The 18647-nt window shown below is 38.8% G+C and overlaps 1 protein-coding gene across 3 annotated transcripts in view; it reads right to left on the bottom strand.

The window, feature by feature from the left end:
- The window catches only part of RALYL (RALY RNA binding protein like), a 302850-nt gene that overhangs the window by 28750 nt on the left and 255453 nt on the right, over window positions 1-18647 (bottom strand). For all 3 annotated transcript variants that reach the window (XM_044424344.1, XM_044424342.1, XM_044424343.1), the window contains 3 exons: window positions 14390-14422; window positions 2899-2946; window positions 456-619 (listed from right to left, as the gene is read on the bottom strand). In XM_044424344.1, coding sequence (XP_044280279.1) covers window positions 456-619; window positions 2899-2946; window positions 14390-14422 — 245 coding nt within the window. The remainder of the gene's footprint in view (window positions 1-455; window positions 620-2898; window positions 2947-14389; window positions 14423-18647) is intronic.

Consider the following 18647-nt stretch of genomic DNA (forward strand, 5'->3'; position numbering starts at 1 on the left):
AAGCTTAAGCTTTCTGAAGGAAGGGGAAATATGTTAACTAGAATCATATTTGTAAGATCTATGTGGATCTTTTGTGTCAACAGGGCCAACACTCTTTCTTACCACTACGGAACAGCCATCTTGCTTCTTACAGAAATTAATGGCACAGTAGTTTTTGAGGCCAATTAATTTTAAACTTAAAACTGTTTTGTACATCCACCTAATCAGGAGGTAAATGCAAAAAAGGAGCATTGTGAATGCATCTCTAATAGACAGCAAAAGCACTAAATTATACTGTTGGACAGTGAAAACTCCCCTCAGTATGATAACATTAATGTAGCTCCCTAAAGATTTTTCCATCTACTTTGGCAAACACATACATTTTAAGGGTCTAGCGATGGGGTGGCTAACACCTCCATTCCATTATGTGACCTCGATACATAGAGACAAGCTCAGAAGTGCAAAACTGAACTCACACTTTGATCCAGATGAAGAAGTTCCACTTGATGTAGATCTTGATCCTCCTTTCATGGAAAACACCCCCTTTCCCCTGCGAGTTGCTGTGACTGTCACCCGTGGGCGTTTCAATGGAATCACTGCACGGGGTGGTGCAGGGACACGGCTATGGTAATCAAACAACCTTAAGGAATGAAGCAGAAGTTTCATAGTATTTTATAGTGGTTTGATTTCAGGGAGATTTTGCAGACTAAAGTTCCCTGTGTCCTAAGAGAACATTTATTTATGAAATCAGTTACTTATATGACAGTTAAATTAGATTTCAAGGATTTTTGTACATTAAGGGACACATTTTAGACATGACCAAATGTGCAGTTGTAATTTCAAAGAGGAATACCATTATCAGGCTATCTTCATGTGTAATATGGAAAATATGTTCATATTAATGCAATGGGATGCAAGTAGCTCTATCATACATTTTTAAGGTAAGTAAGGTAATATCCTGCCTTTTTAAGGTAATATCCTGCCTTTTTCCTACAAAGGGCTCAAGACAGCTTGCATCATCTCTCCTCCTCCATTGTATCCCCACAACAACAACCCTTGAGGTAGGTTGGGCTGAGAGTCTGTGACTGGCCCAAAGTCACCCAGTTGGCTCCATGGCTGAGTGGGAACTAGAACCCAGATCCTCTGAGTCCCAGTCCTGTGCTCTTAACCACTACAGCACACTGCCTCTATGTGTGTATTATCCATACAATTTAGCAAGACCCTGCCTTTAAGATACTTTGATTCAACAAGAGGAAACAAGATTGAAAACACTGCGTTTAGTATACCTTGGAATAAGGAACTATCCTTTCCTAGCAGAAGTTCTCACCCTGATAGAGTCCTTTCAACTTCAAATATAGTTCTCTCAAATCACAGAGCAATTTAACTAATGTTCATTTCATGAATGTGATATCTGTTGCCATTTTCAGTAACTAAGGCTACATTTCTATGCACACTGAAGCCTTGTTCAAGTATTTGCTTTAAATGTGAGGGTTTAAAATGAGTTGCACAATTTGTTTACTTATTTATGAAATGTGTTTAAAGGCCACAATGGGGCCTGCAGGCTGATCCCACCCTCTATTTTTCCTGGCACATGCTGAACTGGCAAAGACTGGACTGGAGTTCTGTTCAGGTTGCTTAACTCTGCCTTATTTGGGTATGCAACTGGGGCCAGCTTGCATACTGCTTTAACCCTCATGCATTCAGGCAAAAGCCTAAAGTGCCTTGGAAAACTTGTTCCTGAATAAAATAATATGCAAGGATGGACAGTTTTGGGAGACGTCTAGGTCTGTTCCTAGCTTTCAACTACTAAAATCTGAAAAAGACTTCTTAATTCATCCTTGTATAGTAACTGCTTGACCAGATGTTTGGTTATCTTCCTATTTCCCAGCTGGTCATGTACATAGAATATGCAGCTTTTGGCTTTGCATTGCAAAAATGGAATACAGATTCACAGTCACACAATGGTAGATACCAAGGACACAATAGAAAATATTAGCATAAGCAACAGTGAACTGTTGTATCTAAAAACATCTGTATTCTAAGATAGCACATAGCAGAGAAAAGATTCTCAAGCATGAGCATTCAGGGTTACCTTAATAGTCCAGGAAACATGACTCTCACAAAGCAGCTTGAGAGTTCAAGAATGCCAGCCTAGTCACCTGAAAAGCTGTATCCTGTTCCTATATACTGACTTTAATAGCAGTAGTACAACTTAATTGTAGCAGTTGAGGCATTGTTCTATGAGTGAAGAGCAAGAGTGGCTTTGTTCATTGCTCAAGAAAGTCCTTCCCTTCCCAACCTGTACAAAATGGTGGGACTTGTTTGCACCAATACCTATGGCTCCTGTATGATCAGTTCAATTTAAAGCAACACAGATTCAGGCTGGACATCAGGAAAAGCTTCCTCACTGTCAGAGCAATACAACAGTGGAACCAGCTGCCAGGAGAGGTGGTGGGCTCTCCCACACTAGAGACATTCAGAAAGAAACTGGACAGCCATCTGAGTGGGATGGTGTAGCATGGTGTCCTGCAACTGCAGGGGGTTGGACTTGATGGCCTTCATGGAGCCTTCCAACTCTACTATTCTATAATTATGTGTACCTTTCAGAGATTCCGCTTTCTGTCTCTGCAGTGCCACAAAGTCAATGGTGATGTGCAGCATACTACTATGGAACAAATCAAGGGGACCTGAACATGGTTACTGCAACAGGTGAAGCCAAGCTACCTATTATCATATAATGCCCCCAAATGGAGACACAAATCCTGATGCTTTTGATCATAAATCAGAGTCACAGCCACAAAAAGCAATAGCAATGAATTAAATCCTTTGAGAAAAGCATTTCTGACCTGCTTATATATGGCATTATATTTCAGAAGTGTGATTTATGAACCCAAGGACAGAAATAAAAGCTACACTTACCGATTGTAGAAATCATCTCTGTAGTAATCATAATCAAAGACATAGCCACTGCGGAAAGGAGAGAGAAAAGTCAGATGAAAAAAGTGCTAAGCCACAATACCTGAAAAATAATTCCATGTAACTTATGGAAATTACAGTGCTAACTTAAATCCATGTCTTTTGAGCCTTTACTTCTATATTACCTTTATGCAATATTATTTTGAATAAATGCTGACAACTGAGTCTTTTAGATTATAGCCACTGATCCCCCGACCCATCCCCCCCTCAAAAGATTGCAATGCATAAAGGAACGACTGATTTAGATCTGATAAATAAAAAATAAAATAAAACACAGGTCTTTCAACCCCCATGTTGTTCATATGTGCAAATCAGTGCTGATCAGAAGTTATACCATTAGGCTAATAACTGGGTCCATTCATCCGGGCTCTAATCCTTATGTAACCATGAAGCTTAAGGAGATAACTTGAACTGATCATATTGTTTCTGCCTCATCTACCTCACTGGATATAAAATGGGAGAAACTGTGTACATAGCTCTGACCTCTTTAGAGGAAGTATAGGATAACAACAACATATTCAAAGAATCCAGGAGACATCCCTAGCTTCCTCTGGTGGCACCTTTTTTTTTTTTTTGGCTATATCAAGCACAGTTGCCCTATGCTACTTAGGGTGATTTCTAATCTCATTGTGTCAGTTTATCATCCTATATTGCAAAGCAAATAATATTAGGTGGTAGACAGCAGAATTCTGGACTACACCATTTTGAGCTACAGATTATGGCTACCTTTTTAAATGCTCCCTTGCGTGGAAAAAAACTCCTTTTATTCAGTAAACTAATACATTATTATACAGACTGGGAGGCACCTTTTCAGGGGTACTGGAAGATTGTAACAGCTCTTTGGTGTAGGGCTTGAATTATAGAGGAAGAGGTCGAACAACCCTGACTGAAACCTGTACACCCCACATACATACAGGTCACGCATCATGGCAGCCCCCTTAGCCATACCCCCATGCGCTAGAAGCTTTCATCTCCACCAGGAACAGTTCCTCTGCAAATTCACCACTTTTAATTGCCCATTCAAGGTCAAGCTTGACCTTGAAATATTATATTATTGAAAAAATTCATTATCTCCCCAGAAATTGTCAAAATTGTACCTAAGCTCCAAGAGAATTCTGGGTTTGCAAATGATGCCAGAACCCTAGTTATTTTTTTTTAATATGCTGGTGCATCTCAGAAGTCCTTGGGCACCACCTTCCCACAGCTCCTACCCTTCAGGCTTCCTTTGTCCCTTCCTGGTAGCCTTTTTAAAAGCAATACGAAAGGACTTCCTGGAAACCTCCTGAGATTCATGAGATCTTAGAGATTCCTGAGAAACTGCAGTGCGGAGCAGAGGCAAGAAATGTCTACCCTCCTAAATGTCCTTCCTCCAGCCCTAAGCTGGATGCAACCCCATGTTTTGAATTGCAGTGAGGAATATCTTCTGTGTAAATCTTGTAGCGAGAGGCAGAAAACAAACAAAAAGAAACAAAACAAAATATTGACATATTTTTTTGCGCAAAATGTTTGTGACTCTCCTCCTCTAAACAATTCCCCTTTATACTATCATGAAAGCAGAAAACAGGAAGAGAGTGAATGAACAAAATACATGAAGCTGACAATTGGAAACAATAAAATTCCAAATCATAATAGAAAGTGACTGTTCCATTTGTGCGGAACATGATGCATTATTCACTCAAGCCTGTGCCTATATGTAGTTTACAGTCTACATTCCCTGGTGTAATAACACAAGTCTGAATGATATTTTCTGAATGTGATACTGGGGGTGTCATGATGACAGCACTGAATCCCTTTAAAATACAAAACAAGCTGCATTGCTCAGATTACCAGCCAGTCAGAAGGTTTAATACAACTGTATTTGCACCTCACAGCCAGATGAATTGGTTTCTGGATTGCTTCGCCATATCTTTGCTGCTAAACAGCATGTGTGAGATAGCAGAATGTCATGGCAGACTACAGGTGCGGGAAATAACATTGTCCTGCAAGGAGAAAATGTGCAGAACGAGGGCCAAGCTGAGCTAGAAAAACCCTAGAATAAAGCTGTCCCCCACCCCCCACATGGGATAGCATGAAGGAAATGCCATTCCTCACTTGCACACACAAGTGATACTGTACTATTTATTCTGCCACTTTAAGACTCCAATTTTAACTCCTGCCTACTTGTTACATTCACCATGTGAAAAGTAGCTAGGTGTAAACCAAGCTCTGACTTCTGAAAGCCCTCCTATAGATAAGAAAGTTAGAAGAGCCTCTTTTCAGCTTCATTGCACAAAAACATACATGACAATAAATCTGGTCATCTTCGTAGTGCATAAAATTGCATTTTTTTCCTTTCAACTCTAACTATACTGGTTCTCTCTCTTTGCAGTTAATGTTCCTTTCTCTTCTCTTCCTGATTAGCTACTAAAGGAAATATAAGATACACACAGATAAATAAGAATGGGAAAAGTGGCTGATCACAATGAGGGGCTTGGTTAACATAGCCCTTATCTTATTACTTATCGTTATTTGACCAGGAGACCAGAATTTTAGTTTTTTGCCAGCACAGAAAAAAACAACAATACAAGGGACTTTAGTCTGAAAATAACAGAATTAAATCTTTTGGAAATTTACTTCAGAACTTACTAAAGCTCCACTGAACATTTTTGTTAGCTATGAAAGAAATTCAATATCATATGAGCAAATTTCAGTTTGCACAATTGACCTTGTCTCTCTCTAGTCCAAAACTGCCTTTGCAAGTCCTCACTCTCCTCTGGAGCAGATTTTGAAGGCATCTGGAGAAATGAAGAAGGAAGAATTGCACCTGTGTCCCAATTCAAGCCATTACATTGATGCATGCAGCTAAGTGGACCTAACCTTATATAAGCCATTCCATACCCTTCTCATTAAAGTCTTAAAGGACCTTCATGAGGAAACTTTTTCCCCTTCTCAACAAACAAAAAGTTACTGAACAATAATCTACAGTAATTATTATCCCTCCTAATTTATTTCATATTCTTTAGTCAGTGTGCATGATTAAGCACAAACATAAAGGACTCTGTGAGGATCAAAGACATGAAAGGTATTAATTTGTTTACAGGCTACACAGAGTTACTAACATTATTACTCTGCTACATTACAAAGATCTGCAATTAGCCCAGATTTAATTCTTAAGCATTTTATATTTCCTTATCAAGGAAGGAAATACCATTTTCTTACTCAACTGAAACCAGACCCACTTTGGTAAAACTTCTCATCTGGAGAAAAATATTTCATGGACTTCATCCACATGGAGCATATCAAGGACCACTGAGCCTGAACCCTGACCTTCAGGATCATGAGCTAGGATCTAACCTAGTGAGCTCCCACACACTATATATACAGGTTTCAGACCCTACTGCAGGTGCAGAAGGGGACATAGAAAAACAGCATTTACTTCTTGGAAGGGATCCAGCAAGTTTTGCTCCCCTGATGCCACCATGAGGCAAGCAACAAGATCAACCTCAAATATTCCATGATCCTAGGGTGCATCAGAGAATGTGACTAGGGATTTGAAGGAAGTGCACAATGTCATACACAAAATACCCACTTCTCAGAAGGCAACAGGATGAGGCAAAAAGAAAAGAAAGCTGCCAGAGCAAAGTACAAAGCAGAGAGGGATTCTGAGCTCCAGAATCATAAGACCACCCTTTTGAACTCACTTCTTCTTATGAAATGCAAATTGGTGTTGCATAGAGATAAGTGTGGAACCTGGTCTCCTCTGATATAAATGGTCAGGGACCCAAATACCTAATGTAGTACCTCTACCTATAACAATTTGCTCATACTTTAAGACCTTCTTCAGACACCACTTTATGTAACAAGGGAAATTATGGATTTCCCTTGGATTCTTGGTAATAGACTATCTTCCCTAAAAATGCTTGCTTGGCACCTACAGTGCAATACTTTTGGCTCCAGGAAAAATGCTTTGATTCTTTCAAGCAGCTGTAAATGTTTTACTGTTGAGGGGTTTCAATTGTTTCATTATTTTATCATTTCTGTGATTTAAATTGGTTATACACACTTGGAAATCCTAAACTGCTTCAGGGCAATATAAATATCTATGTGACTCTATTTCTAGGCCTGAGTGTAATGGGTTGCCAGACTTCTAAGTGCATGCTATGTCCAATGTATATTTGAGGTACCATTGTCCAACTGCACCTATGCATGATTAATTATATCATGCATTAGTAATAGGTGTGAAATTGTTTTCATGCAGTTTGGTGTGACAGGTGCAGAAAGGTTTAGTTGACATATACAGTAATAACTGATGAGCTCTTAGCACATTTTACTGAATGTCACCTTGAAGAATTACTGCTGCAACATCAGACCTGAAAGAGGAATCACTTTCTGAGTACAAAAAAGAACCCTAGAAATCTTCTGCATTCCCAAGAGAACTAGTAGCCTTGGGAGTCATGAATGGAATGCTCTGGAACAGTACAGTATGTTAAAATAAATGACAAAATAATTGTATCAGAATGTAGAAAAATGAAAACAAGTAATTTCCATAGCAAGAGGGGCTGGACCTTTGTCTGTGTGTAGTTAATTAAGAAATGTTCAGAATCATCTACATTAACTCAAAATACTGATCCTACATAATACAATATAGCCCTTTGATGCTGATACACAGAATAGGGCAGGATGAATCTGTCAAGGTTAATTTCACCTAGACTCTCACTTTTCCCCTACAAAGTTCATTTCATCGTGTTTCCACATCAGAATGTGACATTTTTGATGTAGCATGAACATTTATATGCATTTTTATCCATCTTTTTGAAAACATATATATTTTTGGCACAGTGTACTTTTTTTTTCAAACTGTAGGGCAAGTTTCAGAAAACAATGTTTCCACTGTTCCTGGAAACAAATCAAAGCAGCTAACTATAAATAGTTAAAAAAAAATCACAACTCGCAAAAAGAATAGCAATCATAACTCTCTAAAAGAATAACAATTACCGAAAAAAGCAGCAACATGAATGATCAAAATAAAGCCAGCAGATAAAAATCCATTCCTAAAATGGAACTAGCCCTCACCCAGTGGGAGAAGATGCCACACAGGGCAACAGCTAGCCTATAATGCCAAAGACCAGAAAGCCATCAGATTTCCCTTCCAGAGGAGTACCTCCACAACTGAAAAGTGTAACTCTGTTATACCTTTGTGTCCACTTGCTGTCCTTTGGTTAAGAGAGGCATATGGATCAGTCCCTAAGATATTGAACAGAAATATGGAGATGGGACATATGAACCAGTTCCCTGGTTCCCAAACAGTTTAGGTCCTTACATGTAAGAGGAAGTACCTTGAATTGACCCTGGAAATGGAAAAGGCAGCTAACACAGCTCAGACACGTCAAGAGTTATATGCTTTCTCTGTCCTACTCCAGATAATAGTCTAGTAGTCAAGTTTTGTACAGAATGAAGCTTCTGGACACCATTTAAGGAAATTCCCATATACAACATATAATATTCCAGTCTGGAGATTACTAGAGCATATATGATGCTTTCATTCTCTCAGGCAGCTATAACAAAGGCAAGCAGATGTATAGTACTGCTTTGAAGTAACTTAAGACATTTCAATTGTTCCAATGAACCTCTCTAGACATCATCATAATTTCCTGAAACAGTCTACAGCAAGTGATCCTATATATCCCAATTATATCCCATGAAGCTGTTGACTCTGTTAGCCTTTTTCTCACTTCTCATATTTTCCAGAAAGAGAACATTATCCCTGCCATGCAATGCTATCCTTAGAGGCCTGCCATGCTTTCTATGAATACTCTGCACACCATGACAGGTTTATAGCCTATAAAGTACAAATGAGAATATGAAATGCCTCCTTCTAACTGACGTGGAGCCAAATGATATTCTGAACTCAAATCACTCTGGTAATAGTTTTCTTCTCTATAGATAAAGAGTAGATTTTGTAAGGAAACTTAGCTTTATGCACTACCTAACCAAATGGTGCCATCAAAAGGATAGAGAGGGAAACAGTTTACATTTAGGGAATGAGGAAAAGTAACATTATTACTCAGCATGTAAGAACTTCCTCCCAGACTATTAGTGTTGGCTACCCCTCATATTTAAATTTCTATTTTTTTCTTGCATTCCTCTGAGATAGAAAATAGAGTGTATTTTAAATACAGTGCTTTTTAAAATAATAGCAGGGCCTTTGATTTTTGACAGGTTTGCAATATACATTGAAAGGGGAAATATAAAATTATACTATGAAGAGAAGAAGCACTTATTAAATCAAAGCAATGACAGTCAAAATCAGAATAGATCAGTCTTGTATCCTTGAAAAACTGATTGACGTTTTGAACTGGATTTGGCTGTAATCCTACACACACATAGATTATTTTTACCCAGGAAATCTGTTCTGCACCTAAAGAAAAGAACTACATTTTATGGAAGACACAAGATCCCTTGTGTCTGCCCCTCTTCCCTGCCTTGATAACTTGTATTACTACAGCAGTTAATGTCACCACACTGCAAGTTTTCTCCTTGCTCCACTTCTTGGTTGCTTCTTGTGAGAGAAAAAGTAACAGCATTGTGACATGACATCACACTCTTGTTAGTATTGTATGCAACATGTGAAATAGTAACTGGGTTCCATTTTTGTTCTCTCTTCACATAGGCCTTAGCCAGGCTTCTGTGTCTTTTACTCTGGCTTGGAACATGTTCAATATAAAACTAAATAAATGAATGTCCATTTTGGTAGCATGATCATATGTTACACTGGGCCAGCACTGGGCAACCTCCAGATGTTTAGGGTTTGTACTCCTATCAACTTTTTTCCATTGACTAAACTGACTTTGGTATTTGTAGGCCAAAACAGTTGGTGGTCCATGAGTTCCTTGTCCCTGTAGTAGACTTTATCAAGTGGGAAAGCAAAGATAGAATTGGAGCTGCTGTTTTGAGACCAGTCATACTCCCCGAAAGAGAGAAATCTTTTTCATATGATGTGCACTTTTATGAATGCACTTGAAAGAAAGAAAGGTTGTAAGGAAAGATTCCTCCCTAAGGCGATGTGTTAGAATAAGTGAAGAGAAAACTGCCACTCGTCACTTCATACACATCTGTTATAAAGACTCATAACATCTAAAAAAGACTTTGCTTCTTCAGGATCATATTTAGTGTGGTTCCAGTGTGATATGTTTGATATCTGAACAATGGATTCCCAATATTTATTTTGACTATTGCTTTCTGCTCTATGCAACTTCTTAATGGTGTACTCATTATTGCAATGCTTCTCTCTCACATAGTTTGTACATAGAATTTACACATTTAAGAAAGCACAATTAAATTAAGAAAGTCTACTGAATATTTCACACCTTGTGCCTTTAATTATGTTATTAGTGGCATTCCATGTCTAATACAGTGATCCCTTATTTTTACAGAAAACTGTTTGGAAGTATCTTGACTTCACTGAAAAATGTGTTAAAAAGGGGAATATTGTAATGGTGGTAATGAAGTAGCTTTTGCTTTCCATATGATTGATAAGGCTTAGGTTTTTCAGGCTGTTTTTAGTTGTGTGGGGAAAATGCTTCCATTACATTTTTGCAAATTAATTAATACAACCTGTTCCTTCTTACTATGCTATTAAGGGGCCATAATGGGAGTCACATTACTAATGATAGATTCTCATTTATTTTACCTGCTGCTTGGCTGTGTAAACATAGCTGAATACTAAACAGACTGCAATTGAGCATTTGTTTCTTTGGGCTTTATAAAAAAAAGACTAGTTCTGGAACAAATCCAATTCATTTCAGTGAGATTTATGAGAATCCCTTCTGAACTCTCTGTTTTTTATCTTTAGAATCTTTCTCTAGCAACAGCTTCCTTTAGTGATGCAACTACATGCAGCAATAGGAAAATGGTTCAACCTTCTAGTTTGTTTCTCTCTCAGCCTGCTTATCTAGGGTTGCCACGCAAGGTTATAAGGTGTTGGTAACAGTGAGCTTTTCTACATGAATTTGTTGATCAGCTGTATCTGCTTTAGTTTCATCACAGAACTGAGATCCAAGCACCACACAAGGAGTGTTTCCTTTCTTGTGTTTCAACTGTGGCACGGTGGTATATCGGAATAGGACAAATACAAAAGAGCAAGTCATGTTCTTTTGCTTTGACAATTAAATGCCACATCTTTTCTGCTCTAAAAAAACCCCCTTACTAAAAGTACTGGTTAGACCTAGAAGTGATCCTGGAATATCACAGCATCATCTGAAAATCATCCATGCACCATAACTGCCTCATGTAGATAAGCCAAGTGTTGCATGCTCCAGCACTGGGCATGACCTTTCACACTGCAACTGGTACCAATCCCCTCCCATGCTGCGATTATTCCTGTTGTTAATGCTGATAATAAGAGGAGATGTGTGTGCATATGAATATCACTGGTTGGATAGTTATGTGACAATAAATGAAACACAGATTGATTTTTAAGAAGAAAGATCGCTGGCACTAATTTTGACATGAATATGGAGGCTTATATTTCTAGAAGAAATCAAAAACAACACTTCAGTAGTTTACAGAATCAAGACTATGGACTAAATAAAGTATCATGCTAGCACTACAGCACTTTCTTTCCCTCTTTGCCTGAAAATCTGCTCTGGAGGGTATCCCAGACCTCTGGAGCAGATTTTATTTAATATATTTGTAGAAAATGTATTTATGTATTAGATTTTGAAGTTGTGAAAGTGGGGTGAATGGAAGAAGGAATTCTCCTCCCGCCAAATCCACTGACTGAAGCAGCAGCGGAATGCTATCAGTAAAATCCAACTCTAGTTGATACATGCGGATGGCAACCTTTTCTGGAATGCTCTTCAGGCTCATGCAAAGCTACATTTGTGTAAGACATCAAGCTGACAACCTTGAACTAAGAAGTGGAAAGAGTGAAACTGGAGATGAGGAAAAGTTTTTAAATGGTATTTTATCCAACTTTGTTTTTTCCACTACATCTGCTAGTGTATTTTTATCTATTTGTCTTCTGTTTTCTTCATTCCAAAACACAGATATTTTGATGCCTGGATTAGAATCAGCGCTTGTGTGCGCGCGCTTGTGTGTAAAAACTCCCACTCTGTCTCCACTGTTAATTACAGACTTTCTGTACTCAAACTAATCTGACAACCTGGAGTTTTCACAAAGCTAAACAAGATGATTATTTTTAGTGATCTTAGCTCAGCCTTTCCACTTAAAATCTACTGAGATATCTTTGGAGCATTTGTTGCTCAGAGGCTAACCCCACAGGGGAGAGCTACTGAATGTTTTAAGTGTGATTTTTTGCCAGTTGTGGTTAAGGGCACAGATTACTTTAAGGCCACGTCTCACAGCTATGTCTCTGTCATGCATATATTTTTACACTAGAACACTACAGGGTCCCCCACCTGGATCGTAAAACCCCCCCAGAGCTATAGTCTCAATCTGATGGTGATCTCTGCATCTACTTTACAGGAAAAAAAAATAGAAGTCATTGCCAGATTCACACTGTATTGCCTTTTTTGACCCTAAGACTGCAAATGGTCAGGCTTTGTAGGAAACCTGCTGCACTGTCTTCTATTCTTCCTAAAAGTTGGAAGCTTTCATAATTAAGAGACTTTCTGTGTGCCAACCATGTGCAGGAAGGAGAAAGGTGAACTGCGGAGAGCTTCCACGTGTGCAAATGCCAATATGGCAATCTATGAACAGTTACTTGTGGCTGTTCACCCTATAGGAAAGTGCTGCAAGGCAGGCACACTATGCCTGACAAGCTATGTTCAAAATTTGGTTAACCACAATTTGGATGGTGAAGTCATAGCAGGCAGTACAGAAGGGCATTGTTGCCCTTATTGGGAGTGAAATGGAATCCTGGGCCAGTCCTGGAAATCAACTCAACTAGAATTTTGGTTTTCAGCTTGAAATCCTGCTCACAGCCTTCTAATTTGACAGAACAGTCACGCTATGTTTATAATGCTGCCTAATGCTTATGAACAGTTATCTCTGCAGCACTAGGTCCCTCAATTCCAAAGCTGTCCTTTCTCCTATCTCCAAATGGTGTTTTGAATCCCGTGTAGGGGTTATTTGTGTATTTTAGACTAGTTTGTTCTTCACTGTGCATGAAATATAGCCTTATATTTTATGTATTTTCCAGCCTTTAGGCAGAATTGCTCATTACATGCAAAAATCTTCCATTACATGACATGAAACCATTTAGTGCAATGACCCTTGTTTAATACGTAGGCCGTGTTTCAGGGTTTTTGTTCCTTCATGAAAAGGAGACCACACTTCTTTACTTAATTCCCTATTAAACCGAACAAGCAAAATAAAGCAACAGTAATGTTCTGAAAGGATGAAGAAACTTAGAATACTGTCAAAGTAATGTATGTCCCATGTAAGTAAGTGGAAAACATAATGGCAGGGATCTTGGTGATGACAAACCACAAGTCAGAGCTGGATGGTGTGTGCATATAATTTCTTCTCCATAGAGTAACATAGCAACATGTGTCATCAAATATCTGTCTGAAAACCACGGTGCTCAGAGGTCAACAGGCCCTTGTGTACACCACAGCATCCCTTTGCTAGGATGCAACTGTTGCATGTAAAGATACCCCCTTTTCTTGGTTTAAACAAATGGGACATTTGGTTGCTCCATTTAAATGAATGGTGTAGCATTCTCATGTAAGAGCTCAGTCATAGCAATTTGGGATGCTTTGATTACCTGTCATTGGCATTGCTGAGGAAAGGGAAGAACGTGGCAGACACTGAAGACAACATGCTTGCATTGTTTGTCTTGCACCCATAAGAAAATGTGGAAAACAGTAGCACTGTCTAAAAACTTATTATACACACTGTTCATATCAAAGCATAACTAAAACTAGCTTTGGTTAACAGCACATATACAGGAAAGAACAGTAGAAGGAGATCATACAACTAAACAAAAGGGATCCCATGCTCTGTTGACTTCTATTATGAAGAGTATCCACACTAACATGTTAAGGTCACAAAAGGAAAAAGAGTTAGCTAAGAGCTGCATCTTAATGTGTTCATGGCTAATAAAAGTTAATGAAACCAGAGAGGGGTTCCTTTTCATTTCCTATAAGTCAGAGAAAACATCAGGGAAGCTCTACTGTTATGTAGACTGTAGTTGTGAGTACAGATATATAAACTAAAATATTAGTCCACATTAAGATTACAACTACAGATTGAGCAAAGTAATGATTGGAAACCGAACTGTACCAGCTATATATAGCTGAGTAAGTTCTGAGACCTTCAGCCTAAGTGTTCTGATATATACCTGGTGGACTTTGTCTAATATTTCAGAATTATTTCAGCTCCAGAAGCGAGCATGGGTGATATTAAAAATTGCAGCTTGGCAAAAGCTTTTAAGGAACAAATAAAATAACCAGTTATTTAAAACAATGCTCAGAAAAGGATTCTTACTCACCCAACAGACAGGAAAGGCTCCTTTGATTCAAGTCTGTTAAATAAATAACATATTGAAATACTTGATATATTAGAAATGCATAGCTAATATAGTGTATAGGATTTACACTGAATGTTCTACACTCACTAATATTCTATACAAGAATAATGGTGCCAGCTTCAGCAGATGGCATCTACCAGGGTAAGAAGGCTGATTGTTCCAATAGTACCATTGTCTTCACCAAGGACAGAGCACCTGGTAAATCTATAGTGACTTGTTTGTTTAAATTATGGGCTGCTGTGAACAAAGTGGGAACAAGCTACTTGATCACTCCTGCTATGGCCGGTAGAACTAATCGATCTAAGGATGCTCCATCAGTGGATTTGTCCATGAAGAGCAAACTGAGCACTTTTTGCACGGTTTACTCAAGCGCTCCAAATCTGGGTTTTCCCTTCCCTAGAATCCCACAATACCTGGGTCATATTCATAGACAATAACCCAGGGATAGAGTTACACTCCCCAGTAATTGCAAAACCTTAGGACCAACAGTGGTGGGCTGCAGTAAGGTGTTGCAACTCGTGGTTTTGCAGATGAGACCAGAGACCAGTTGGTAAATTTAAAGAGGAGTTTATTAACCTGCAGGATTTCCTGCAGGGACCAACATTCTAGAGAATGCGGCCCTGAACAGAGTTGGAATGAGGTTTTTATAGCTTCACAGTGAGCTTTCGGTAAATGGGAAACAATACAATCAGTTTTTGACAAAAATCAGAACAATGGCGACAACGGGAAGTTACAAAATCACATAGCAGCAGTTAAGCAAGCGATATACAGAAGCAGATTTGATTAGCAGTAAGTTTTATCTTTTAATTTACAGCTTCTAAGCAATCTTTGTCCCTTAAGTTGTGGGTAAGCTCTTTCCACTTTCCGAGGGGAATTCTCTGAGGCAGTTACTAGACATTTGAATGGGCTAGAGCTTAGGAGAGCTAAGCCTATCATGCATACCCTGAGACAGTTCGATTATTCTAGTGTTTGGCCATGTCATGCCTATCTGGAGCCTAGAGGAGTCATGCCCATCCTGAATGCTCTGAGAAAGCTGATAGATATTTCTATTATGTCAGGATCCTGGGGAGTCAGGCATAACATAAGGCTTATTTTCAAATTGTGCTGTAGGAGTTAGAATACAGGAGTAGGACTCGAGCGATCCAGGTCTAAGTTTCCATCCAGCCATAAAGCTGAGTGGGTGAACCTGAACTAGTCTAATCTCCCTCAAAGGTAATTGTGAAAATAAACTGAGGGAGGAGAGAACCATATTTTCTGCCCTGAGCTTCTTGGGGGGGGGGGGGAAGCAAGATGCAAATGTAATAGATAAATAGTTTTGTTTATATAACCATCTAACTGATACAAACTGACCAAAATTTTTGTAATCAAGGCAATAGGTAGGACTTCAATATTCTAATAAAAAATCAGTTGGGTAATTCATCCTTTAAGGAAATAACATTGTTATGTGAGATAGCCTGTGGATGAAACACAGCAATTAAAAATCTGTTTGAAATCCATTCTCAAGAAGTGAGATCCAATTTGCTCTGACTACAGCTGCCCTGAATTTGACCTTCTCTTAGTATATTTGACTAAATGGTTTGAGGTGATTTGCAGCGATTCACTAAATTACTTCAAAGCATTTCACGCAATGGAGGAAAGCAATTATCCATCGGCCTTTCTTTTAAATTGCTCTTTAAATTAGTAACTCATTGCTATGAAACTAAATAAAGGTGTTAACACTGCAACACAATATAGAAAAGATTATGCCTAATGGTGGTATTTAATCATTTGTTATCACAATGCAATTCAGCAACCAAAATTTTTCAGGGTGATTCCTCATGAAGAATAAAGCTCTCCATTTTTTGCATGCTGGAGAAAAATCACTCCTGCAATATATATATAGTTGAAACCAACTGTTTCTAATTTTATTTCATGAGGAGACTCACAATATAATTTTAAAACAATTATATGAAAGTATGGGACTCCATGTATAAAGACCAGATTGTGAATTTCAGTCTCGACATTAGCCCTGCTGAATGGGCATGGTGTGAGCTGTTATCCGATGTATCTGGAGGGCACCCATTGGGGAAGGCTAGTCTAGACTGAGCACTACAGCATGCAAAGGCCATGTGAATAAGGCCTGGTGATTAATGAACAAGTTTAATAAGCAATTAGCCCTTAACATATTACAATTCTTTTATTCAGGAAAACTGCAAAATATAAAAACATACTGATGAGAAACTTCAGGATAGAAATACATGCCATGTGCCCCTTTGTGTATTGAAATCCTAACTGCCAGTTGATCTCAGCTAGTCACGATACTCAAATTAGGGACCAGTAGCATTACTCCTGAGCTGCTCTCCCTTGATAACTCTCAGGAAATCGGTCAGGCTGCAGCAGCAGGTGATTGACCAGTTAATAGACAAAGAGGGCAGTAGCTCATCCATCCAGGTGGATCAAGCAATTTGAAAAGTTAGATAGGCCTCTATTAGCTCTAGCCTAATATAGCTGCTTCTTCTACATTCTAATTAGTGCTGGAATAGCTGTACATGTTATGCCTGACTCCCCAGGATCCTGACATAATAGAAATATCTATCAGCTTTCTCAGGGCATTCAGGATAGGCATGACTCCTCTAGGCTCCAGATAGGCATGACACAGCCAAACACTAGAATAATCAAACTGTCTCAGGGTATGCATGATAGGCTTAGCTCTCCTAAGCTCTAGCCCATTCAAATGTCTAGTAACTGCCTCAGAGAATTCCCCTCAAAGTGGAAAGAGCTTACCTACAATGTAATGGACAAAGATTGCTTAGAAGGTGTAAATTAAAAGATAAAACTTACTGCTAACCAAATCTGCTTCTGTATATCGCTTGCTCAACTGCTTATGTGATTCTGTAACTCCCCGTTGTCGCCATTGTTCTGATTTTTGTCAAAAACTGATTGTATTGTTTCCCATTTACCGAAAGTTCACTGGGAAGCTATAAAAACCTCATTCCAACTCTGTTCAGGGCCGCATTCTAACCATGAATGTTGGCCCCTGCAGGTAAATAAATTCCTCTTTATTTTTACCATCCGGTCTCTGGTCTCATCTGTAACACCAAGGGTTACAACAGTACAGGGTTTGAAGACTCATCTTGCAGTACCCTCTCCTTTTGGGCCTGACCATCCAGCCCTTCTGATTGCTTGACCCATCTCCGTCCTGTCTGCCTTTTGTTCACCGCTATGGAATCATGACTTTGGCTTGACATGGACTTTGCTCCTGTCTTTGGTCCTTCCAATTGAACACTTTCAGATTTGTCCTTGTGGGACCAAAAGAGCAAGGGAGCATCAGGAGAAGGTGATTAGCAGCAGAGAAGCTGCACCTAGGCCTGGAGTGGGGGAATAGAGATGAACTATTTTCAGTACTTGCAATTCCATTCTCACCCTCTCATTTTTCAGGCATATTTTTGAATATTCTAAAAGGAAAAAATGGTGCTAATCAATAGTCTATTTGCTTTAATTTTTTTTTTTTTTTTTTGCTCTTGACACATGCACTTGCAGATGATAAGATTTGGAAGGTTTTATATTAGAAAAAAACCCAGAATTGCCTATTTGATGCCTTTCAATGGATAAGATCAATACAGATAAAGCACTAAGCACTGAAATCAGCACTGACAATATGTGGAAATAGATATCTAGCTGTCATCTTTAAGCACTGCTTTTCAAGTATCAATAATTATTTGGAAAGGCTGATGCCAGCTGACCTTTTTCTATCATACATCAAGGAAAGAATACCAAAGTCATTATGCATCAACTAACTGTAATAAGCCCATCAGAGTTGGCTTAGCAAAATAGTGTTGATGGTTCTACCTCAGATAACCAGCAGTATTAAATGCCTGTTTGTAATCAGGAACAGTAGAAAGCTGCCTCCCACACATCTCTTAAGACAGACACTTCATGTTTTTATCCCTTGTATCTCTGCTAATATTTACAGACAACTCAGCAGATTATGCATAGAGCTGACCAAAGGCGATTCATGTTTATCTTGCAATTTCCTATAATAAACTCATTTGGGGAGAATGATCACTTGGATTAAGTCAAGAATATATTGTGTAACTGTGCACACTTTTCTAACATTAATGGTACTCACAGGCTTGAGTCCTGAGCTCTCCTTGGTTGGCACTGAGGGATGGATGGCTGTGGTGGGAAAGGGGATGTGGTGGTCCAAGCTTTATGCAGTTTCCTGCCAGTGAATTTACCT

Source organism: Varanus komodoensis, unplaced genomic scaffold (genome assembly GCF_004798865.1).
Source record: "Varanus komodoensis strain SLA01 unplaced genomic scaffold, ASM479886v1 scaffold14_1, whole genome shotgun sequence".
NCBI lineage: Eukaryota > Metazoa > Chordata > Lepidosauria > Squamata > Varanidae > Varanus > Varanus komodoensis.